Raw genomic sequence first — 18,347 nt, forward strand, 5'->3', positions numbered from 1 at the left:
AATGTTTCTTTTTCATTTCCCCAGCATTCAAGCAGCAATATTTTGTTAATGGGAAAATGTGATGTTTTCCTGCACATATTCTACAGTGCAGAGCAGGAGTAGAAAAGCACAGGTCCGGGGACCAAATGTGGCCCTCAGACTCCTCAGACCTTGCTTCCTTCACAGATCGCACCCCCTTACTGAATTTGTTTTGCACCCTCCTCAACTGTTGTTGTTTGGCTTGAATTGTGATAATGCCCCTTGCTTGTATGAATGGAGAGAGAGAGAGAGAGAGAGAGAATATAAACCTCTTACTTTTGCATGGCTGGAATGTAATCTACTGTACAAAGGTAAGAGTCAAATCTGTTGTGCCACCACTCCAGACTCTGGAGAAATATGGTTTTGTGTCAAAGGCACCAGTTGATTAACATACATGACTTCACCAAAATACTTCCCAGCACATTTTCTGCATTATTTGGTAAAGTTTTTTTTTATTTTAAATTACTTCTAGACTGGTATAGAGACAGAGCTTTCCATGTTAAAATGAGAATTCATATAACCTACCATCCTCCTCCACATAAATGTCCTGCTACTAGTGTCCACCATGTTTTGAAATCCAGTGCTGAAGTATCTTCCACTTTTAGAAAGAAAATGGGTGGAATCATAGAATTGTAGAGTTTGAAGGGACCCTCTGCAATGAGGGAATATTCAGTTGTCCCATGTAGGAATCAAACCTGCAACCTTGGCATTAGCAGCACTGTGCTCTAACCAAATGAGCTATACAGGTTCTATTACATAAAAAAGAATATTTAGATATTGGCACTCAAAGGGGGAAGGGAGGCAGAATAGATTTGTGATTGCATGAAAAGGGCCCATGTTATGCTGGCTGCTTGGTCATCATAATCATTCATTCATTCATGTCAACTGCATTTTTAAAAAAAGTTTTATAATGTGTTCACGCCTTTGGAAAAATCTGGCTGCATAAATGTTCCTATATATGTAGATATATTTCATTGCAAATAAAATTTCAGGAGGTTCACGTAACCGCATTGAAAACTATGTCTGTTCAGCATGTGTGCACAAATGCATGCCACCTCATTCTCCTTAATGTTGGGAAGTGCGTAATGAGTTCATGCATGGCAGGAATTGCATTTCCTGACATGGAAGAGAATTGAATTAGCCCTTACTCATCCAGAGTGCTGTATGTTCTCAGTTTTGAATTTTTAGATTGTAAATACGTTTGATAAAACTATGACCATGCATGCCTTCTGAGACTTTCATCTAAGCATTCAACTATTCATAATCCACAGACATAGTTCGATTTATTGTCACTTCTTATTTGGCCTTCAGTATCACAAATTAGGAATTGCATGCTAAGAATAAATGATCTCGCACATGGATGATATGAAGGTAAATTCATTAATGCTTATGAGAAACTTCGTTATTATTACAGCACAAAATAGAAACTGGAATTAATGAGGTGTACCAGTAGACTTGCATCAGCTTAAACAGACATTTTAAAGGCTGCGGTGCTTTGTTAATTCCGGCTAAAATATTCAGCATTTGACAGATCCTGTTTCATATTACTCTGTAAAATCTTTAGAGCTTTTTATGTTTTCATTAAGGAGCACAAATTCAGACATCCTTTATATGATGGCTTCAGTCCAAAGGACCATGTGACTAATTCCATATGCCCAAGGGAAATTGAAATTGAGGGGACTTCCATGAAGATCTCAAAATCTGTTGCTCAAAGAAGGGAATTATAAAAATCTCACTGGACATGCCCAAGCCTTTGGGCAGACATAAAGTTCTCAACTTTGGCTTTGCATTTTGTGCATTTGGTTTCTTATATATTTGAGAGTAGGGGGACACAAGTCAGAGAACAAGGGAATGTATATCCCTTCCTCATTAATTCTTACATTTTCTGGAACAAACACAGCAACAATACTTAGAAGAGATTAGCGGGCCCGTCAAACGGAAGCAACAGCAAAAGCTGTGAATAGATTACTTGGCAATTAATCAGCTGGAGGGTTCAGATGAACCTCATAAATCTTGAGAACAAAGTTTAAGCAGTTTATAATAGCACCTGAACCCTTAGATTTATTCATTTGGTAATCTCTTTTAAATAATACATAGTAAAGAATTAGCATTGTAATGAAGATGAGAAATCCATTTTTAAATATTCTGTGCTTTAAGAACATTTTAATTTTGTATTTGCTTGGTGACCTGGTTTTCTAGCAAAAATTTGCTAGAAGAATTTGCTGAATATTATTGGAACCATATTACTTTTCAAAAATCAAACTTATCTAAGATATGAGCTCACAGCATCCATAACATAAAAGCCTCTCTCAGTGATGAAAGTGAATGGTAATTTCATAGATAAAAATAGTGGCATTCTTGTATCAATCCAATTCTCATACCAAGGATTGCCACTTGGTTCCCGCTCCACAATTATACACGGCAGAAGACTGTAGACATTGTTTATATACTGTATTCATTTACTTTGCAATACCTTGTCTTCCACTGATTTAAAAGCCAATAATTTGTTTATTCTTGTTGCTGAAGAAATTGAGGTTGCTGTTGATCTAGGTTGCTGTTTCCAAAAATGGGGATTGGCCATTAGCTTCTTTCATGCATCACAGTATATCATAATTAATAGTTTACCATGAATGTGCCCATCTTGGCCAATTTGCTCTTCCCTGCTTGCCCTGGGAAGAAGAAAGCCATAAGAGACCATACAACGAACCACAATTTGTGGCCAAGGTTTTTATTGATTTGCTGATAAAACTCCACCCACTGCCTCAAATAATTTCAAGAGAAACTCATTAAATTTGTCATTTCTTACATGTTGAGTGTCAGGGAACTGCAGGCAGTGAGGGAGGAAAGAATTAGAGGATACAGGGAACGATCCCCACTGATCAGTACTGAGTCCTCCTCAGAAGACAGAGAAGAGGATAGTGAGTCTGGGGAGGAAGGAGTGCTTCAGAGAGAAGGAGATCCACGTCACAGGGGAAAACGGGAAGGGGCTGAGCCGTTGGCTCTGTTGGTCTTGAGGCGTCATGAGAGACGGGTCGCTTTGTTTATTTGGCATGTAATCTTGTCTGAAGAAAATAAAGAAAGGAATTAATGGCTGGCTGCTGGGAGTGTTTTTCTGCTAAGTGCAGCAACGCGTGCAGCTGGCAAGCTGACATTGAGTTTTCAGTGAAGGCAAAAAAATAACTTTGTCATGTATACATTTCATAACAAATTTTCTGAAACACAAGGATGCAAAATCTTTATAATTACTGACATATATATACCAGGGCTGGGGAATCTGGTATAGACGACAGCTCCTGTCTTCCCTTATTATTTCCTTGATGGCTGGGGATGATGGGAGTTGCAATCCAACAATATTAGGAGGGCCATAGGTTCTCCACTGCTGATGCAAACATTGCCATCAAAGTGCCGGTTCTTCACAGAGTTTCACAAATCAAAAAGACACAGGCCTGCCCAAAGGAGCTTACAGTAGGAGACAATGTGAAGGAAGGAAGGAAGAGAAAAGCTAGGGTGGCAAACAACAGAAGGAAAAGAGGGATGGGAAGGGCCAAGGGATGAAATCCAATGTTTGTTTCTCCTGAATACAGGCAATTTTGATCGTTTCCACTGTAGCCTGTGAAAATATTTGCCTTATGTTTTCTTATTAAATAGAGAATTTTGATATGAAGAACAATGAACTCACAAGACAGGGATTTATGGATCTGAATCTCATGGAAGCCAGTCAACAAGGCAGGGATCTTAGCAGCTTCTGGATGACTTTGCAGTCAATGGGCTACAACAAAGCATTGGAACTGACTGAGGTATGATAAATGTTGGGCAAGGTGAGGGGGAAGTAGCCACAATGTGCAATTGTAATGTTTTTGCTGCATTGGGCTGATCTTAGGTTGAACCAGTTACAAAGTTGTAATGTAAGTATGTGCTTCAAGCTTTGCACGTTATCATAGAATCATAGAATTGAAGAGTTGGGATGGACCCCAAGGGTCATTTAGTCCAACACTCTGCAATGAACGAATCTCAACTAAAGCATCCATGACAGGTGCCCCTCCAATCTCTGCTTTAAAAACCACCAATGAAGGAGAGTCCACCAACTTCCGAGGGGGTCGCTTCCACTGTTGAACAACTTTTGCTGTCAGAAAGTTCTTTCTGATGTTTACTCAGAATCTCCTTTCTTGTAACTTGAAGCCATTGGTTCAGGTCCTACCCTCTGAGACAGGAGAAAAAAAGCTTGCTCCATCTTCCATGTGATAGCCCTTTGGATATTTGAAGATGGTAATCATATCTCATCTCAGCTTCCCTTTCCCAGGCTCCCTGAAACTCCCTCAGCTAGCCCTCATAAGGCTTGATTTTCAAACCCTTGGTCACCTTCCTCTGCCCAAGTTCCAGCTGGTCAATATCCTTCTTCAATTGTGGCACCCAGAGCTGGACATATTATTCCAGGTGTAATCTGATCAAGGCAGAATAGAATTGTACTATTATTTCCCTTGATCGAAACACTATGCTTCTGTTGATGCAACCTAGAATAGCATTAGCTTTCTTTGCTGCTGCATCACACTGTTGACTCATATTAAGCTTGTGGTCTATTAAGACCCTTCAACCCGTTTCACAAGTACTACTGGCAAGCCAGATGTCCCCCATCTTATATTTGTGCAGCTGGTTATTCCAGCCTAATTGTAGAACCTTACATTTGTCCCTATTGAAGACATTTTTGTTAGCTTGGGGCCAGTTCTCCAATCTGTTAAGGTCACCTTGCATCCTGATTCTGACTTCTGTTGCTTTAGCTACCTCTCCCAGTTTGGTGTAATCTGCAAATTTGATTGTGTCATATAGATACCCAGAGGAAAGGCATCACATCTGTTACCCAAAGGGAAAGTATCCAAAACTTTCTCCAGTCCAGCGGGTAAAAGGGACTAATGAGACTGACAATATGGAATGGAATCCAAAAACAGTGCAGCTGGCATTTGGGTGGTGGTTTTTGCTGCAGCAGTTCCTTTGGCCAAAGAGGCAAAGCAGCTTTTCAGATGAAGCGAAAACTGAAGCTCAGAATATTCTCTGGCATGCATATGCATATGCCACCTCTTCAGATATTGTCCATGGCCATGTAAGGATAAGTAGTTCCCAATTATAGCTTGGAAATAAGATAAAGGTTCATTTCAGTCATCAGGGGAGCACAGCAGGCTGCTCCCTGCTCCATTGTTAGCATTAACTGTAGTGGAGCATTATGTAGCATTGTCACAATCATAGCTTATACTAACCAGGGAAGGAGCGTTCAAGGCTTTTAAAACCAATTGCTGTGCCTATCTTGCAGTTTTAGGTCATCAAATAGAACAGGTCTAAGATCATTTTCAGATTCCCCTACCCAAAATTTTAAATTTGGTTTCATTGAATAGATCAAAATATGATATCTACAATGATAGATATAACAAATGTCCCCCCCACTCTTTATAGGCATGCCCCTTTTCCATTCGCGTCTATGCAGAAAAATGCAAACCCAGGATTCAACCTGTTTGTCTGGAAGCAGGTGGTGAGCAACTTAAGACAGCCATTTGTATGAGTGTGGCTAATAAAGGAGACGCTAAGCTGATGGATGCCAGTGAAAATATAGTTATTTACACTTATAAAAGTGATACACGGATCACATCTGTTATTGGAAACAAGGTATTGTATGAAATATATATAACAGGAACAGCCCTTACATAAGCATTTCCTTACAAATTCTTTTTGTATTTTTACCATTGACTTATCACAGTCAGACTGGGACCAATCTAACCCTTCTAGTTCAGGGTCTTTGTTGTCAATGACTTGAGCTGGACTCTCACGTTGAAGCCAGACATGCAGTAAGCAGTAAATTCTGACCAAGCAAAGCCAGGAAATGAGGTGTGACTGGGTCAATGGGACAGTGCTATGTTGCTGCCTTCCTGACTGTGTCAATGCTGTTTACAGGATAAAGGTGGGGCAGGGCGATGGCAAGGTCAGAGCTGCATGGACACTCCAGTGGAGCCAATTGGGTGTTCTTGCCTGTTTACTAATCAGCTCAAGTCAGCTGATGGGCCCAGAGAGGCATCAATTAGAAGTCCCTTTGCAGAACAGCTTGTTATTGAAACCACTTGTAAATGGATTTCATAGGTGATCTCTTCTCAAGTTGCTGCCTGACATCTTAATGTTGTCAGGTGATTGACCCCAGCTACATCTCAAAGTTGGGTAGGGTAAGTTCCCCACTTGTAGCCTAGATTGTCAGCAAACCTGTGATAGGCTCTCCCCTTTGATGATTGTTGTCAGCATGCTGTCAGTCTGGATGTGGGTGGTGGGGAGCCTGCCTAATGACCAGTTCACCATATCCAGATTTATACTAGGTTTACAGCAAAGAAAGGGAACAGGTTTGAATTTAAGGATCAAATGGATCGTGTGAATTGGCCTAATGAACACTCTTCATTTCTCCTTCCTGATTTCTGTGTATATATTCAGGAACTAGAAAAGTTAGTATATTGGGCATTTCCATTGTATATTTTGCAATTTATCTTTACTAGGTTTATTTCAACTCATTACAAGTTTTCATATATTCAGTATCCATATTAGTGAAACATTTTATTGCCGACGAATTCCATTCCAAATAAGCAATGAAATATTAAGAAATGAAAAAAGGAAAATAGCAAACAGCTAGTCTTCAGTGTACTCTATACTTAATTATTTATCCAGGCTAATCAATATCACATTAGCTCAGTAACAGATAAAAGCAAATAGACCAAACTTTCTGTAGTGTTCTTTACAAATGAAATTTAAGGACCTTGTGCGTACGATAAAATATGCTTACCATAATAAAATATTTCTAAGCACTTTGTTTACTAAAACATGCTATAACAAATGGCAATCCGTTTAAACCTGAGTAGTCCAAATAACAAAGGTCCTCTTGTCTATATTTCCCTCTACAACAGCTTTAACCACTTAGTTGCCAACAATCCCACCTTAGACTATAAATCTTTTCCATTTTTTATTTTAAATCTGTTGATGTGAAGAACATATGTAGAAAATGGATTGGAAGATAACCATGTATGCTGTCCTCAGCCCCTTGGAGGGAAGGTGGGAAATTAAAGTAACAAACAATATTGATGATGATAATAATAATGCTTGTTGGTTATTCAAGGCCATTATGACCACCATGCAGGTTGCCCTGCATGACATGGTTTAATGCCTGGATATTTCTGTTTCAGCCACTGCACTACTGAGGAACCAAGCAACTTTTAATTTAAAGTTCAACTTTGCTTTCCTCTTAAGCCTTTGCAGTGAGTTTCTATCTCTTCAAAACACCTAAAAATACACAGATGCCCACTAATAAGCCCTGGAGCCTGAGAATTATTGGCCTATAATGAGATTCACAAACATTCATGATCTCCTTGGACAGTCAACTCCCAAACCAGCCTTTGGCAGTACTGAACTGCCGGCGATAGACCATGACACAACTGGAACAAACCACTGTCAAAACCACTATTTTATTTTTCTTACTGGGTTTTTTAAGGCTAGCGATAGGGACATAAAAAGCCATACACAGTTTTTAAGAAGCAAAACAAAAATAAGTTGATCTGATATTGCTGGTTGAATTTAAAGATGGGCCCTGGGCCTCAAAGGGGTTGAAAATCACTGCCCTGTATAGCTTGAGTTAAAAGCAGAACTCCCATAGTACTAGGTTTATGATCTTTTCAATGGACAGTATTTAGATAATTTCTTAATGGTCTTGCTTTTTCTTGTAGTGTCATTAATATTAATCCCATGGATTGATACTACTCTGAATGTGTTTATGCTAAAGTTCCTTTTCTCTTAACAGTCTGAAAGCAAAACAGTAATTCACCTCAACAATGAGCAAAGTAGAAACTGTGTCAGTAATAGAGGGCTCAACACTTTTGCCGTTGAAGTGGTATCCAACTCCATGATGGTAATTGCATCTATTTATTTAAGATATGTATATTCTGCCTTTTGACCTGTCAGGGTCCAAAGGGCAGTTTACATGTTTTATTACATTTTTCATGCAGTTTACAACAGCATGAAAAATGTAATAAAACAATACCACAAACAAACCAGGGACAAAACTGATGCTGTTTAAAGCTGTGCAGTAATACGCTGTAAACAAAACGTTATACACAACCATTTATGTCCTGTTCTTTAAAAACATTTTCTTGTAGACTTGAACACGTGAAAAGAAGAAAAGTAAATTTTTAGGAAAATCTAGACAACACGATAGGCTAGACTTTGAAAATACATTTTGTGTCCATGGCTGGGTATTGGCATTCATCATAGCCAAATATGTATTTATTTCATGCTATTGATAGATTTGTTTTCTTGTTCTACAAGTTTGCACAATGCTTTCAAAGTACAGGATAAACTTCATTTCACGACATCTTAGATCCAGAGTTATACACATGGATCTCACAATAACAATTTTCAGTGTTTTCCCCAGTGAACTGCTCTCCAAAATAAAAAAATTCCTTCCAGTAGCACCTTAAAGACCAACTAAGTTAGTTCTTGGTATGAGCTTTCGTGTGCATGCACACTTCTTCAGATACACTTCTGTGTATCTGAAGAAGTGTGCATGCACACGAAAGCTCATACCAAGAACTAACTTAGTTGGTCTTTAAGGTGCTACTGGAAGGAATTTTTTTATTTTGACTATGGCAGACCAACACGGCTACCTATCTACTACTGCTCTCCAAAGTAAACCCCCAAACTGTTCTCTAAATGTGGATGTTTTGGTACAAGAACAGCTGATGGAGAAACTGCCTCTAGTGTCTATGCCTGTGCCTTTTTCTGTTCTGTTTCCCTATTACATATGACCCAGCTGTCACTGGTTCCCAGGTATAGTACTGAGTTTTTGGTAACTATACTTGATAAAGCATTCTCCCTGCTTTTGCCTTGAGGGTTCCCTTTTTGAAATTTTGTTAGCACAAGTTGCCAGGCTTGTCATTTTTCAGACTTTTGCTCCCTTCACGGAGTCACTAGAGTTCAGTCACTTTGTGGGAACGAATGCATATTACCCATACTGCACATCCACTTAAATACATGCATATGAGCATTTAGGCAGCATGGAGTGCACAGCCCGCCATTTCACACATTGCAGCTACAGAGGTATATTTTGAATGGCTTGTCACATATTGTAGAACAGTTATGTTTTTCATTCATTTCATTAACCAAAAGTCTAGGCTTTTCACAATAGTAGCTCAGGGTTTTCACAATGTGTAATAATAGAGGAAAGGATGCTTGGCCAGTAATCCTCAGTGGGTGGAATCCAGTTGGGTCCTCCTTGTGCTTTTGCTCTAGTTGGAAATGTCACTAATGGAGGGATGGGGGTGATTTTTGCTGATTTCCTTCTCCCCGCAGCAGTTCCCAATGCCTCCTCAAAAATATGGTAATTATGTAGAATTCCAGAGGTAAATCTCTAGCGTATTTACAAAAGTCAAAACATAGATGTAATTCTATAACTAGTTACAGGGGAAGTGTGGGATAAACATTCAAATCAAGAAAAGTAAATGGGGTGTGTGTGTTAATATATCCTAGGTAACTATCGACACTTTCCATAGTCCTTGCACGAATACAAATCATTTTTCTCTTGAAATTGTTATTTCCTTTTTCTGCTTTTTGTATGCAGGTCTGTCAGCATGTGATGCCACAGAATGAGCAAGAAGAATGGATATACAGCTGTGTTTATTCTATCTTGCCTTAAGCTATCATAGGTAGGAAATGGCATTCTCTTGGTCCTTGTAGAAAAGATTCAATCTTGCACTACACGTTGATACACATGGATGGCTTGATTTATCTCATCATTTTTAAAACCAAGAATCTGTTCCTCATTTTGGATTATTGTGGTTATCTTTTCAAGAATCTATCACAAATCTTCAGCCTTTGCCTTTCTGTACAGTTTCATACATAAGCAGGGGACTTAACAGAGGTGGTCTGATCCAAAAAACACGTTCTAATATTCCTAGACATTTCTGTGCATAAATACAAACATCAGAGTGCAATATGAAGATGATGCCTCACATCAAAGTTTCTTTGCTCCACTTTCAAAACTGCAGCTTTCTGTGATTGCAAAGCTGGCTATGGCCTTTTATCTGGGATTTGGGTCTGAAATGGTCAGTCATGCATTCATAATCTTAAACCTGTACTATTGCTGCATGTTTGTGTACAACTGGTCATGAAGACTCTGCAAAAACTGCACCTGTTCTATAATGAGCAGGTCCACCTCATTCTCAGCCTTGTGAATAATACAATCAGTGCATTGTCTGTAGCACCCATTGTCTGTGCTATCCTTCCTGCAGGTGATGGACTTGACCTACAGAGTCTTTGATAGCTAAAATCCATGATATTTTAAATATTAACCCATCATATCACAATGTCTAAGATATACCAAGAGGGTCCAGTTGATTATGGCAAGCATGTGAGGAGTACATAGAATGAATTTACAGAGCAATATTTGCAATGGCTCATCCACAAAAATTAAATTTTTGAAGAGTAGCCAAAACCTGAGTTTGCCATCTTTTGGGAGCAATGTTAAAACATTTTATTTATTCTGGCTTTGGGTGGTGAGAATTAATACAACAATAAGAAATATTTAGCATGACTATTTTTATGACAGTCTTAATATGTGGAATACACACACACACACATACATACACATACATAAACACATATGAGTTGCATTTTCCAAGCTCTATTCCTTGCTCTAAATTGGATTGGGAGGTGGAGGGTTAAGACCAAGTAAAGAAACTGAGTTTAACCCAGTTGGGGTATGAGAATTGTAAACTGGCATAAGCTCGCTCACCTGAGCTGTAATAAACCAGGCTGTGTGTACTTTTATCAGTTCCTCCCCTCCATTCTAAAGAGTATATCCATTCAGGGTGGGACCAGACTGTTGGTGCTTAAACTAAAAAAGTAGCAAAGCGGCTTTTGAACTGATTGGGGAAAGCCAACAGGAGCTGAGAAGTATAGGCTCAGGATAAAACATCCCTAGGAGATGTGGGTGAAAATGTTTGATTGTCCAAATGGGAGAAGATGATACCAAATTCCATAAGGTGAAACACATGTGCCAGAGACATTTGGAAAAAGAGAGCTGGCATAGGTGTTTATATGTGCATGCTAGAGATTGGCTAGAATAAAGATGGATGGAGTGCTTGGTTTTAAAGGAGAGCATGGACACAGAGAGCACAATGGAAATGTGGTAGGCATGGTATGAGATACGAACACTATACAGTGGATAGGGAAGGGCACACTGGAGGTGGTGTTGCTCTGTACCTCAGTGATTTTGAGACAAGCAAACTAGAAATCCCCATAGGGCAGACTCCTTCATGGAATTCCTGTGGGTGGCAAAACTGGGCCCAAGACTAATATAGTAATGCAGGAATGCAAACTTTGCCACACACACACAGGAAAAAAGTATCAGGCAGACAATCCAAGATGCAAATTAATAATTCAAGGAGCACATCAATAAAGCATTAAGATCAACAATAAATAATTTTACAAATTACCTAAAAAGACAACAAAATTATCTGGACTCCTTGGCAGGTTTTGAATAAACATCCCCAAATTTATTAGTTGAACACATGATAGATAAGGCAAGGATATGTACAATTTTATAACATGCAGAGAACAATATGTGGAAAGAAATCAGAGGGGAGCTGATGAAAGTCCTTGGTGAGCGGGAGTGGGAGGGATGGGGAGGAAAAAAGGGGGGAAATAATGTAATTGACTATTTGGACTGATAGTTTGTTGTGTTGAAATTGTTTAATAAAATATATATTTTTAAAAAAAGATCAACAATAAATAATATTGAATACATTAAAGGGGGAAAGCAGCTAGAGAGGCGGTTCAACTGTTGGATGACAAAGGAGTCAAAGACGTGCTAAAGGAGGAAAAGGAGATTGCATAGATGCAAAGAATTCAATCTTCACTGCAAACGATGTAAAAGATCCCTGTGCTTTAGCTAACTTTCTAAGGAATGGAATCTTGGGAACTGAAATAAACAGTGGTGACAAGAGATGAAATTCTAGACTTCATTGATGAAATAAAAACTGCCAAATAGGGCATCCATCCATGAGAGAAATTAATGTCTGTCATGGGAAAACTGGTGGAAAGCATTGTTATAGCTAGGATTGCCAAGCATAAGGAAGAATAAGTCTTGCTGAAGGAGAAACAGCATGGGTTCTGCAAGGGGTAAGTCTTGTCTAACTAACCTTTTAGAGATATTTGAGATGTTAACACTCTGAGCATATCCAGTAGATATTGTATGGGGGGGTAGTATCCCACCCTTCATTCAAAGATCCCAGGATGATTCAGAACAGAAAATGAGAATACAAAATATGTAATAAAACTAAAACAAACCAATAACCTCCCAATAACCAACAGGAAGTTTACACATTGCTACCCCTATCGCTAGCAAGTCATTTTGCCAGGGGTGAGGAACTTCCAGCTGCAGATCTAATTAGGCCCCCCAGCCCCAATTTAGCCCATAAGACTATTTCTGCCAAGCTGCATCCACTTGATATCAGGTGCAGGGGAAATAATAATGGTGTGTGTGTACTCTGTCATGTGTTCTATTATGCAGGGCAGGCCTTACCTGCCCCCCACCCAATATTTTATTCAAGTTGGCACCCCTGCTGCCAACACTTTCAGCTCCCACTGCTCTGCTGTTTGCTTGCTCATATACTGATTCAAGCAAGGGCTGTCAGCTTACACCACAATCCAATTTTAAGTTTATATTGAGCTTATCTGGTGCACAGAGGGCATTTCAAAGAGGATTCTAAGACCATGTCCACCCTGTGGATACAGGGTCTTTTCTTCTTCGCCATATTGTCCATCGACTCTGATGGAAGAAAACAGTGCGACCGAGATAATGGCCATATTAAGTTTATATTGAGCTTATCTGGTGCACAGAGGGCATTTCAGTTGATGCAGTGGCCCTGAACAAACTTGACAGGGCAATGTTCTGGAATTTAAAATTAGGCCACAACTTTATTGATTTCGGGTGTAAGTTGGATTTGGCTTAGGCATTGGAGGGCTGGTGGAGGGCAGGCACATGATAGTCAAGACTAGGAATACAGTGGTGCCCCGCAAGACGAATGCCTCGCAAGACGGAAAACTCGCTAGACGAAAGAGTTTTCCGTTTTGGAGGTGCTTCACAAAACGAATCTCCTATGGGCTTGCTTCGCAAGATGAAAATGTCTTACGAGTTCCTGCGGGTTTTTTCCCCTCCCCCCTTTTTCTAAGCCGCTAAGCCGCTTATCAGCTGATCCGATAAGTTGATGAGCCGCTAAAAGCCGCTAATAGCGCTAATAGCGCTAATCCGTCAATGGGCTTGCTTCGCAAGACAAAAAAACCGCTAGACGAAGAGAATCACAGAACGGATTCTTTTCATCTTGCGAGGCACCACTGTAATTGGTCCTCCCCAAGACACAGGTCTACATGGATGACCCTCCCAAGCCACTGAAGAAAGCTCTGTGGCCCATCTGCCATACACCTAGGCTTTTGGACAGAGACTTCCAACTAGACTCCTCTAAGGGATACCCTCTTATTGCACTGTTCTGTGGTGGCGTTGATGCATCACTGCACCCCCCCCCCGCCTGATGTTAGACTTAAAGAATTTCATGCAATGGCTTCTCCACCAAAGTTGTGACCGTTGCTATGGGGAAGGCAAATCCAGTATTATGCTTATAATGATCTTATCTGGTGCATCAATGTCCATCAAAGACTCATAAGCAGTTAGGGGGAAATGACAGGTCCTGCACAGGATGCAGAGAGTAGGAATAAATGGAGAGTTCTTACAAAGAAGCGATGTAAAAATAGGATCATTATTTGGATTGGTGTTTTTTAACTTGTTTATAAATGGCAAAGAGTTAGGAATGAGCAATAAGGTAGCAGTTTGCTGACGATACCAAATTGTTTATGACAGTAAGAACAGAAAGAAGCTCCAGAAGCAGCCTTCCAAATTGGATGAATGAGCATCAAAATAGCCAATGTGATTGAATGTAAGCAAGTATAAAGTGATGTACATTGGGGTAAAAAATCCTAATTTGATGTACAGTGGTACCTCAGGTTAAGTACTTAATTCGTTCTGGAGGTCCGTTCTTAACCTGAAACTGTTCTTAACCTGAAGCACCACTTTAGCTAATGGGGCCTCCTGCTGCCACCACACCACCGGAGCACGATTTCTGTTCTTATCCTGAAGCAAAGTTCTTAACCTGAAGTACTATTTCTGGATTAGCGGAGTGTGTAACCTGAAGTGTATGTAACCCAAGGTACCACTGTATATGTTTTCAAGTTTTGAACTGGCAGTTACTGGCTAGGAGCAGTGGTGGATAGTTCAATGAAAATGGCAACACAATGTATGACACCTATGAAAAATGATTACCATGTAAGGGTTAATTAGATAAAGAATTGAGAAAAACCGAGCCAGTACATATCTTTGGCGCAACTGCACTTGGAGTACTGTGTACAGTTCTGGTTTTCACGTTTCAAAAGAGAGAATTGAAAAAGTTTCAAAACACCTATGAGGAAATGTTACAACTGCCTACTAAAAACAGGCTTATAATTTGAATAAGAGATCAGATTTATATGACCTTGTCTAATAAAGTGCAAGAAGTCTTGAAAAGCTATATTTATATCACAGCCACTCTTGTAGACTTGCTTCTTATGCCGTAACAGGATACTAGGCAAGTAAATGTCAGTTATGAAATTTAAACCATGCTTGGTCAAGTGCAGAAACTGCCTGCTTAAGTCTATCTAAAAATGTTCTCATATATATGTTTGTGTGTGTATATATATAGAAGAAACTGTAGAACTAATGAAAAATGTATGTTTGGAAAGTAATTTTTAAACAGAGAAGCTAAAACAACATGTTTAAGCAAGGAATAATAAATGAACCATGTATTCTAAAGTGTAAGGAAGGCCTCTAAAGTATAGAGAGATAAGTAAAAATAATAAATCAAGGTACTGGTTTTTAAAGTCCTAAATTTCCTTGTACCAGTATACCTTAAGAATCTTGGCAATTCTTCCATCAGGGCTAGCATAGTGTGATTTTGTGCGTATGCAATTTTTTCCATCACCAAACATCTACTGATCCTTTTTGCTGCTCATGAATAAAGGCATCCATTTACCAAATATTGCCATGCATGGTGTCCATGGCACAGAGAATCTTAGAACTGAAGATCAAGAAGGGATCCTGAGGATCATCTAGTCCAAGCCCTTGCAATGCAGGATTATGCTGCTGTCATGGGAATCGAGCCTGTGACCTTGGTGTTACCAGCACCATGCTCTAACCAAACTATCCATGGATTTTTCCATCTCCCTTTTTATATTGGACTGAAAAAGCCAAACAAGTACGTCTCTTCTGTCATAAAGTAAGGCTACATGATCTAGCACAATTGTTGGTAGTTACCATCTATATAATCCAAAGACAAGGCAGAATTCTTTTTTTTCAGAGGGCTTGCCAATGTTGGCCTCCCTGTACTGTAGCTGAAAGCATCAGCCTCTGGTAAGCTAATTTTTAAGAGCAAAATAATGAGAACTGCTTTTTGTTGTTCTAAAGTAAAATAAAGCTTCATGAAAGTCAAATAGGATTTGCAAAACCATGCTTATACTTTGGTTTGTAGGATGCTGAATTATTTAATTTTAAGCGGTGATGGTATTAAGTTGTTTTTTTTAAAAGACTTTTATAAAATTATGACAATATCCATAAATGCTTTGCTAGATAATTCCAAACTCCATCCTCATGCCACACTCCGCAGGTTACAGCATCATGCAGAACCTGCAAGAGGTCTCTACATGACTTCAGATGAGGCAACTCTGACCTTTATCCAAACAGTAAGTGGAGTTTTTTCTTCTTCTAATACTTGCCTATTTGAAGCTAGATTAAAGCAGTCATTCACTTTGCACAAACCAGATGTTTCATATGTGAGAGCATGAAGTAATGTCTAAGGGCTTAGGCAGACACACACAGACTTCTAAGGACTATTAAACACCTTTCCCAGGTGTCAATTGTCTAAAAACGCCCACATTTGGGGAAATTATTATTCCAAGTATTTATTCTCTGAGTTTCTTCTTTTATAAAATGCATTTGCCAAAGTGTCAGCTGCCAAATAAGGAGAGGGGTCACCCCTGCTAAAATTGTTCCTTACAAAACTCCTTTCTTCCCTCTCATCCAGAGGGGCAAAAATACAGGCACATGTTTCTTTTTGTCTAACCATAACCCCCCCCCCCATTGCAAGGTAAAACAGCTGGAGAAGATTGTGAGAAATATCTGGGGGGAAAGGATTAAGCAGCCCCTGTCTCACACACTCAACTTAGTCTTCCATCACAGAAGGCTACATCTGTGGCTACATTTCGTAAACTAAGAAAACTACACACAATTGAGCATCACCATAAGAGCATATGACTTGGCTCTGCAGGGTCAGACTAAAGTCTGTTTAGTGCAGCATTCTATTACCAATAGTAGCCATTATGAAAATGGCTTATTTCCCCTCTTCCATCCCAATTCTTTTTCCATTTATATTGTGCATTTTTTATTTTATTCCTGAGGGACAAGGATTGTCTTATTATTTATATTTATATCTATATCTATATTTATATTACATTCTGGGAGCCTTTTTGCCACTGATAAGTGGGGTAAAAATACTTTAAATAACTGGGGCATATGCAGTATTTAATCTTCTACCTGACTGCTCATTGTTCCATTATGAAGAAATCACTTTTTAAAAAGTGGAGTGAAGTTTGCTTCTGATTTTAATCCAGAAAAAAACTGTATCCAAGATACTGCAACTTCAGGAAACATTGCTCAGTGTAACCAGTTTGAGAAGCTCCACTTCAGAACTCATCAGTGTACAGTAACCCAGAGCTATAAACTCCAAAAGCAATTTGTGTGGCACATACTTGCATATTTTAGAATGCTTTGATCTGTTGAGCTTTTTAAAAAAATCAAAATGGGTTGTATCCAACTAAGGTCCAATCAGAGTAGACCCATGGGAACTCCTGGACCTAAGTTGTGCTTAGTAATGTCAATGGGTCTACTCTGAGTAGAATTAGCATTGGCTACAATCCCTTGTTTTTAACCATTTGACTTTATTATTGACCTAACCCGCCCCCAAGCCATCTTCCCTTCTCTGAAAATTGTAGCCTAATTGAATAAAATAGATTATAATTAGCATTGTATGTGAGCATACATGGTGTTTTTCAAAGTATAAGGGGGCAGGCCCCTTTCCTAGGAGGAAATTCAGCACACCATGGAGGATGAGGGAGGTGGTGACAGATACGCAAGGAAGCAATATAGGATTGTTTCACTTAACCATGCTTTGATACAGTTAAAACTGGAATGAAGGGATTATACCATACTTCAAATACGATTTTTTTTTTAAAGTAGGTGAGCAAATAAATTCACTAGCAGAAGCTGGATTGGTAACCCATATGCAGGAGAACTAGTTATGATTATATATTTGTTAGCAGTGCTGGTGTACAGCTCAAGGACCCCATTTTGCCCCCCAAAGAGCAAGATGATGGACAAATAAAAGCTTGGACTTTGTCTATGATAAAATAAAAAAATTCCTTCCAGTAGCACCTTAGAGACCAACTAAGTTTGTTATTGGTGTGAGCTTTCGTGTGCATGCACACTTCTTCAGATACACTGAAACAGAAGTCACCAGACCTTTATATATATAGTGAGAGGGTGGGGAGGGGTATTACTCAGAAGGGTGGTGGGAATGGGTGATTGGCTGATAGGTGTGGTAAACCTGTTGACAACTGTTAACGACTGCAATTGGTCTTACAGGAAAAAGCAAGGGGTGAGATGGCTAAAAATAGCTTTATCATGTATAATAAGAATAAGAACCCAATGTCTCTATTCAGACCAGGTCTCTCCATGGTTTTAAGGTTGGTAGTAAGTTGCAATTCAGCAACTGCTCTTTCCAGTCTATTTCCGAAATTATTTGGTAATAAGACAGCTACTTTGAGATCTTGTATAGAATGTCCTGGGAGATTGAAGTCTTCTCCTACTGGTTTCTCTGTCTTGCGATTCCTGATATCAGATTTATGTCCATTTATCCTTTGAAGAAGTGTGCATGCACACGAAAGCTCATACCAATAACAAACATAGTTGGTCTCTAAGGTGCTACTGGAAAGGATTTTTTGATTTTGTTTGAACAAAGTGAAATAGTCATGAATGAAATATGTCTCGAATCTGTGCGTACTCCCGCTGTCGGCTATGGGATGCTGCCGTCTTATACATCCATACCTGCTTCAGTATGAAATCAGTGGGCACTTGCTTCCGAATCGACGCGCCCAGGCTCGGGCTGCATCGGCGCAGCTCC

The 18,347-nt window shown here is 39.4% G+C and overlaps 1 protein-coding gene across 14 annotated transcripts in view; it reads left to right on the forward strand.

Moving 5' to 3' along the window:
• Window positions 1-18,347, forward strand: part of EFCAB7 (EF-hand calcium binding domain 7) — a 63,240-nt gene that overhangs the window by 19,432 nt on the left and 25,461 nt on the right. For 4 of the 14 annotated variants that reach the window (XM_081193769.1, XM_081193771.1, XM_081193770.1 and 1 more), the window contains 6 exons: window positions 3,667-3,815; window positions 5,461-5,670; window positions 7,832-7,939; window positions 9,647-9,731; window positions 11,839-12,207; window positions 15,777-15,852. In XM_081193769.1, the coding sequence (XP_081049895.1) occupies window positions 3,667-3,815; window positions 5,461-5,670; window positions 7,832-7,939; window positions 9,647-9,721 (542 nt within the window). In that variant the 3' untranslated portion in view covers window positions 9,722-9,731; window positions 11,839-12,207; window positions 15,777-15,852. Of the gene's footprint in view, window positions 1-3,666; window positions 3,816-5,460; window positions 5,671-7,831; window positions 7,940-9,646; window positions 10,286-11,806; window positions 13,086-13,942; window positions 15,151-15,776; window positions 15,853-18,347 lie in introns of those variants that run through there. The other 10 variants (XM_081193773.1, XM_081193779.1, XM_081193777.1 and 7 more) reach the window with 10 other exon arrangements.

Source organism: Podarcis bocagei (assembly GCF_964188305.1).
Source record: "Podarcis bocagei genome assembly, chromosome: 5".
Taxonomy (NCBI): domain Eukaryota; kingdom Metazoa; phylum Chordata; class Lepidosauria; order Squamata; family Lacertidae; genus Podarcis; species Podarcis bocagei.